This window comes from Pocillopora damicornis, chromosome 2, assembly GCF_964200805.1.
Source record: "Pocillopora damicornis chromosome 2, jaPocDami1.2, whole genome shotgun sequence".
Taxonomy (NCBI): Eukaryota; Metazoa; Cnidaria; class Anthozoa; order Scleractinia; family Pocilloporidae; genus Pocillopora; species Pocillopora damicornis.
Genome location: NC_142671.1, coordinates 23,599,957 through 23,607,456, shown reverse-complemented (window position 1 = coordinate 23,607,456; position 7,500 = coordinate 23,599,957). Strand labels below are relative to the sequence as shown.

General features: G+C 38.9%; 3 protein-coding genes across 3 annotated transcripts in view; 1 reads left to right on the top strand and 2 right to left on the bottom strand.

Annotated features, from left to right (window-relative positions):
- Positions 1–2,077, top strand: part of LOC149050388 (C-type lectin-like) — a 3,297-nt gene extending 1,220 nt beyond the window's left edge. The window contains exon 3 of the mRNA XM_089192498.1: positions 865–2,077. Within this exon, the coding sequence (XP_089048624.1) occupies positions 865–1,130 (266 nt within the window). The 3' untranslated portion in view covers positions 1,131–2,077. The remainder of the gene's footprint in view (positions 1–864) is intronic.
- LOC149050386 (uncharacterized) overlaps positions 1–7,500 on the bottom strand; it is a 23,491-nt gene that overhangs the window by 10,779 nt on the left and 5,212 nt on the right. The gene's annotated exons all lie outside the window — the stretch shown is intronic.
- Positions 2,227–7,500, bottom strand: part of LOC149050387 (uncharacterized) — a 5,305-nt gene continuing 31 nt past the window's right edge. The window contains exons 1-4 of the mRNA XM_089195171.1: positions 7,358–7,500; positions 6,821–7,205; positions 4,480–4,806; positions 2,227–3,723 (exon numbers count right to left, since the gene is read on the bottom strand). The exon at positions 7,358–7,500 is cut by the window's right edge and continues 31 nt beyond it. Coding sequence (XP_089051297.1) covers positions 3,110–3,723; positions 4,480–4,806; positions 6,821–7,205; positions 7,358–7,477 — 1,446 coding nt within the window. The 5' untranslated portion in view covers positions 7,478–7,500 and the 3' untranslated portion in view covers positions 2,227–3,109. The remainder of the gene's footprint in view (positions 3,724–4,479; positions 4,807–6,820; positions 7,206–7,357) is intronic.

The window sequence follows — 7,500 nt, the reverse complement described above, 5'->3', positions numbered from 1 at the left end:
TTGACAAAATTGCTCTACGTCCGTTGCGAATAATGCTATCGCTGAAACAGAATAGGTGCAGTTATAAGAAAAAGGGTGGTTACTCAATGGAGCGCCTAGAAAATAGGAGCAGTTTTTAACAAACAACATCAAATTTAAGGGGGGGAGGGGGTAAATTGAATCATTGCGGTAAACCCCTGGTTTAATGACTTAGTTTTCACTACCTTAAACTTAAACATCAATCACCCTCTTATTGCGTCAGTTATTTCATGTTGGTCACAAAATGAAAAGGATTCAAGCCAATGAACAAACAAACAAACAAAAATTTAACAGGTGTTCAAAGTTTGAGACAATATTATTATAGTTTGCAAATTACATTAATTTTATTCCTATATTTAATTACCATGCTGTCAGTCACAAGCGCCATCCAAATTCGGAAGGTTGTATATTACTGACTTTCACTAAGGGCTGTGTCAAATTTAGTAGTTATTTTTAGTTGGACGCACACTTGAAGTTGCTAATTAATGGCTGGCGCGAACCCTAATAATCAATTTAACAGAAACGATGGCTGCCTAAGTTTCAACTTAATGTAGTATGGAGCAATTGGCTGATGGGAGGAATAGAAAAAAATGCAGTGATTTACTAGTTATTCCGGTTAAAACTCGAGAAGAGGAATACTTCTTAATTTATACCTTCCTCTTGTGGAAAAGACCTTTTCCTCTTTTTTCTTACAAGATATGGTTTTTCCGTAGAAATGAAAACGACCCTCATGGCCTCAGTCCAAAGAGTATGCATATCTTATTAAGCGATATCACACCCCTAAACGACATCACACAACTTCCTATAAACACCTGAAACAACACACTTTTTTTCATTTCACCACAGACAAGAGCGCAATAAAGAAGGAACAATCCTTCATCAGCTACGAGTGGAATGCTCTCATTAATCATGTGATTTACGAAGAATTAACGTCATCCGCCATTCATTGTGCTTTTCTTTGCATGAATAATCCAACATGCAAATCAATCAATTATAAATCACAGCACGCGGATGGCGAGGGAGAATGCCAACTAAATGATGCTACGGCAGAGGAATTTCCGCTGGATATCATCCATTCGTCTCATTCTACTTACACTGTCCCTATTGTTTGACCACAAAACCAACGAGGACCATGTGACAGACAGACTATTATGGGCTGCTTAAACGATCCTACACTGATTCCATTAAACTCACAACCACCAGTTACTCTTATCGTCATATCATGTGTAATTTAAAGGGGCTCTGAATGGTTTCGACTACTCAGCGTTTGGCATTTTGACACTAGTTTGCTGGACGATGTAAAAATGCCATTGCAGTGCAACTGACAGGCATTTCTGTGTAAACAGATTCAAATAAGAAAAATCCCAACCTTTCGTTGCCCTGAAACATCAACAAAAACGATAGTCAACATTGGCTTTTTAGTTCTTGATGAATAGCAATGAAATTGGGATTAACAGTATTTGCGCTTTGGGACCTCCAACATAAAGTGGCTCTGAAACAAGTCATAATAAAGATATCTTGATAGGGAGCCAACGTCACTGATGTGTTATTCAACGAGGCCCTCATAAAGTAAATGGCAGAAGTAATAGAAGTGCCTGAATAGTGAAAACTGTAAAACGTAACGGACTGGTCATAGTTTATCACCGAAGGGGGGAAGGGCTCGAAGATTTTGGTTATGTCACAATAAAGTTTACTTGATTTATACACGCGATTCATACACGATTCGCACCTTTTTTTTCTTAATCGCATCTTTTTCCCAGCTGATGAGAAAGCTTCGCTAAAACACAAAACTAATCAGATTTAAGAGCTTGCTTAACCAATCAAATTGCAGAAAAATGAAAGACAGCTTTTGCAACTTTTTAAAAACCAGCTGAGTACTGGATCAGTAAAATATTTGTAGACTAAAAACTCCTGCATTTGAGCGACTGAATTTTGTAATATCAAAATGGATGTAATACAGTGGTAATTGAACTAGTTGAAATCCGAAATCATACCCGTGGTTTCAAATCAAACTCGCCCTCGAGTATACTTTCTGACCAAACTGCACTCCACCGAGTTCAATTTTCATTATTTCTTCTTGTGGCGTTAATGTTTGATTCAGGGGTGATATTATGAGAAGTTTGATAATATTCACTCCGAGGGGCTAACGAAACGGAACCTTAAGGAAATATACATAGCAGGGGTCGAGTTTCACGAAAACGGAACAACTTTTTCTGAAAGAAATATTTATTTCCAGTTTCTAAACAGCAACAAAATTATCTTGATCACTCTCATCACGAGCTAAGCTTGAGACGAGCTCAAGATGATTTGAAATGAAATGCACTATATCACACATGTCATGGGGAAATGTGCTCGTCGTTTGATATGTACACTAACATACCTGAGTTGATGAAACAGTCCTTATAATCATTGACACATATCAGGGCTTTTCCGTACGTTCTTGAAAATGCCCATCGTCATTTAAAAAAATTCTTACGCAAGATCGGCGTTCGTCGGGTATTTTGACAATGTAGTTTTTGCCAAGTAGGGTCGATTCCTTAGCGAGGCGTTCTGTTTTTTGAAATATTAGCCTCTTGTCGTTAAACTGACTGTCGTAAGTGTCTCTATGTTTCTTGCAGCGTATTAGAAAACACTTGTTAGAAACAGCGTCGATGCGCAACGATATTGTTGCGTCGTCACAATATTATATATCACTTGAAATTAAGAGAAGTCTAAACAACCAAAACGACCACTTCGTTGGGATAAGGTCGAGGGAAATTAGAATTATGTTTAAATTAAAACTTTAATGATCATAAATCTTTGCTAGAGTTACCAGTTTTGAATTGCCTATGAAACCTTTTTCTCAACCATGATATTCGTATCCACTACTGCCGTTGCGGTTGTTTCGACTCCTTTAACACAGACTATGGACATTTTAAATTTGTAACAACTTTCAGTACCAAAGCAATGTATACTAAACTCAATATTTAGCTGCTTATTGTCAAACGCTTGAAAGGTAATCTACAACTATACACAGGGATTAGGGACTCTTTAACATCTTTTGCCATGAGAAAATTAATTGCTAGCCCTGAGGAACAGGGTTAAACTATATCTATATATCGCATATTTCAAAAAATTTAGTATGACCGATTAGGCCCCCTGGGTTTGTGCTTTGTGTGGTTGTGTTCCACGCGTAATAATAATCTTGATGAAAAAAGTAGATCGTATTCGTTTTCCTATCGACGAAAGCACTATCTAGATCGTTAGGAACACCGGACCATTCTTCTGAAGTAAGTTTCGGGTACCCTGTACTTGTAGTATCTAATCCTTGATCAAATTCATAAACTTGGTTACCTTTAAAAAAGTAGGTATAATGATTAAGAGTAGAAAAGGCAGCATCGATATTGTCTGGTATCCCTGGCCAATAACCGGCTATACTTAGGGGATAGCCTCTGTACATCACGTCTCCATAATTGTAGTATTTCCAATACTCTGAACCTTTGAAAATGTACGTGACGTCCCCAGTGCTATAATCAAAAACTTCATCGGGGTCCATTGGGAAAGAAACCCATCCATTGACTATACCCAGCGGATAGGTTGGCATAGAAACGGTAGTTTCTGCGTCAAGTTTCCAGTAATTTGTTCCTTTCATGATGTAAGTCGCCCAAACACCATTCTGATGTTTACGCCAGCTAAAAATACTTTTCACTCTGGGGACACATTTACCTTAGAGAGAGAATGTAACGCTTAACTTAGACCAATTATGACATGACAGAACAGAATTAAAGACATTGGTATTCATACTTCCTGCACTGTAATTTTCGACATCATTATCATTTTTATAGTTGCCGCCATTTTTATCATCATCATCATTTCTTTAACTACTGTCATATATACGCGCTTTGTACATTGTATGCTCGAAACACAGTTGTAGAACATGGCATGCGTGACTCGTTTGCTACAATCAATTCGCACCATAAAGCAGCAAACGAAAATAGATATGTTGTATACGTAAAGATGATATCACAACCTGTGTAGCCTTGATTCGTAGTTAAAATGGTGTGTTAATCTCACACCTAGATCCTACCGCGTAACTGAAATGTACTTTCTACCGTTTGACCGTGGAAGGACTGAGTACGAGACTAATAGTAGATTAAACGTATTCTATCTCATGAATCTATTCTTCGCATAATAATGCCTCTCGTACATGACGAAGATAATGGCCGCCAATCTCAAAAATGCATAGAAAAATAAAATTGACCTAAGTTTCAAAACAATCTATTCTAGGCGTTGTTTGGCGACGTGTAAGAAACCGATAGCAGTTTAAAACCCATAAAACCGATGAAATAGCACACATTGTATTTTATATTAGGGAAGACAAATAGAGTACAGAGTTTCACAAATTAGACCAACAAGGTGCAACAAAAGAATAACATTCCACCGATGTATTTTATGGTAAGTAATGGACGTATAAAGTAATACCTGCAAGACGCTGAATACCCGCGATATCGTCATCATCGAGACACACGTCTGTTGTGTCCAGGCTTATGGTTGGATACATAATGGAAGTCGAAACAGAAGAATGCTTCAAACCCAGACTATGTCCTATCTCATGAACTGCGGCACGAAATAAACTTTTACAGCCAGGTTGGACGGGTGAGATGGTTTTGTCAAAGAATGCTGCGCAGTGGGTATAAGGGACATACCATTTCTCGTCAGCGTCAAAGTGGACCTCACCATGAGGAGGATAGAAAGCATGCGCATAACTGTTGCCAGGACCGTCGAATGGATACGGATCATTGTGACCATCTAAGACCAGATTTTTAAAAGAAATTTGGTTAACAAATGATAAAAGGCATTAGCGGAACACCATTCTCTAACCCATTTTTTTTGTGAATGGCAAAATCAACGACCGCGACTTTCTACACATTGTGCAAGCCTTAAGACTTGGGTCTTGTAAACCTTTTCTTCTGAGCCACTCGCTCGCGAAAGTGAACTTTTAACCTTACGCACCTTCTTATTCTTATTTCGCTGACATTGAACACCTCTTGTCTAAATTCCCCACCCCAGCCAGGCAAGGTTCAAATTCCCTACCCCCACGGATGACGGCCATATGCCCGTGGGTGGCGCGGGGGAATGTTAAAACTTCGCATTGATCGGCATATTACGTGACTTCCATGATTGACCACAGCTACAGTTCCCAGAGGAAAGGAAGCTATGCAAAGGCAGACAAGCGAGGAAATCCGTAACATAGGCCAAAATGCTTGCAGACGAAATAACGACAAATAGGTGAATGATCTATCGAGTACGTTAAGCAAAGCGTGCAAAGAGTAACATGTCTCGTAGACTGTATGCTTACAGCTGTTTCGAGAAAGTTTGTTGGAAAAAAGGACATAATTGCACGCGACAGTTTCGAAAAGTAATCTAGGTATCCAGTAATCAATGTTTTAATAAGTCAAATGAAAAAATAAATTCCTCCAACCCGCAATGCCTCGTCCTTACAGTAACGTTTTTCCCAGATTTCATTAGATCCTGAGGTCAACGTGACCTGAAAACTACCCACAATACCTTTCGAGGTTGAAGCGTGCATTTTAATGCTTTTATTCCGGTACCCTTTTTCGAAACAGCCGTATTCAAAACAACGACTGCTGTTATTCTAACTCCGTTCAGTTTATACTTGGGCAGTCAGCATACGGTGCGAGTCTGGCAAAACCTTGTCTGGTTATACATAGTTTTTAGTGAAAGTAAAAGCATGCACAAGGAGCACTCTTCCTTTTTCACCACGAGAAGAAAAAGCCACCATTTTGTATATTCTATCAACTACCGACACCCAACGGGAAGTCAGGGAGTTCAATTTAAAATTGTGATCACATAATGACATTCCTAGCATTCTAGAGTAGCTCTGGCTGTCCGTCAAAGCCGGCGACAGCGGAAATTCAGGCGGAAATTGTAACACGATAAGTTGCGAAAAATAACCCAAAGAAGATAAAAGGCGGAGAGGACTTTTCCAAGACAAGAATTGATAAAACATCCCTAAAAATTCAGCACAAATGACGTTTTTCGATCAATTCCCTTTCTCTGATGCTTAACTGGAGTTGAATAATAATAATAATAATAATAATAATAACTTTATTTAAGTGTCAGTGTATTTAGCACTGCTGTGCTAATTGGGGACACTGTAAATAAGGAAACAAATATCGTAAATGAACAGAAACTCGTTAAAAACCCCAACTGGTAGGAGGCAGACCAGTTGGCTATTTACAAAGCGTGCAGGAGTTGAATTCGGGGCTACCGAAGACAAATCCATCCAGTGGTAGGAAACGAAAACAGATTTTTGAAGCTCTCTTGTTTTCCTTAAAAAACCCTAGCCAACATCCATAAAGCATTTTCCACCCCCCTCAGTCTTTCTCCATGTTTTCTCCAGTCTTGTTTGCACGCAAAGATTTCCTTAAAAAAGTCACAGTCAGTTTTTAATATATTGTGAAATGGCGGAATAATTAACTCTTGGTGTTGATATTCATTCGCTAGGAATGTAAAAGATGATAAAAGGGTACAAGACATATACAAAGTGGTACGGACGAAAAAAATTTACTCTTCTGTCTTTCATCAGATAAACTACGCACGCAAAACAAGCAAATAATAATAATAATAATAATAATAATAAAATATATATATATGTAAATAAATGAATACACATCACTGAGACGCTACTAATTGCTGTTTCTAAATTAGTGTCATTGAAAAATGCCAGCAGCGGTAGGTAGGTGGCACAATTCAGCTTGCATCTAATCATGCTATTGAGGTAGATTTCAAAGTCACTTACTTTTGAGAAACTTGAGTTGTATGTCTACGTTACCGTCCAAGTGAGACTGCCGCTGGAACGTAAATCTACTTACTTCTGCCCAAACCCTAAATGCCGCCGTAAAAACCGCTGCAGCCATGGGATGTACGTTAGCATACCAGATAAGATTTCTGTGACCCCACGAGGAACTTGATAGCGCATAGCGACGATTTCGAACCTGCAAACTGTTGATCTGTGCCAAGTAGGCGGTGCGATTAGCCAGATGTGCATCTTTTGCTGCCGTCTTAGGCTGCCGTGGAACTGGTTTTCTTCTGATCCACGATCTTAAAATTCTCTTCACTGTCTGCGGGCGTTTTTTTAACGTACGTTCGGCCATTTGTCGAATTTGCGAACTGCTGTCAAAGTCCTACGATCGGTTCAGTAAAATAAGAGAATGATGATACGGCGAGTGTCAAGGGCGCATGACCCATTGCCATCTAACTTACGCTCAATAAGTACCAGATTACTGACCTCTTTCAATATTCATTGTTTAAGACTAGTAAACATCATGATACTTGCCTCAAATGAAGGAGGTTGTCCATTAGATAACAATTTTCTTGAGGTGTGTGGCCTTGTGTCGCATTCGCTTAGGAGCGTCGTCAATAAAATTAATGCCACTTGATAAAATATACACTCCATCTTTCAGTGTTGTCAGTCGGTTC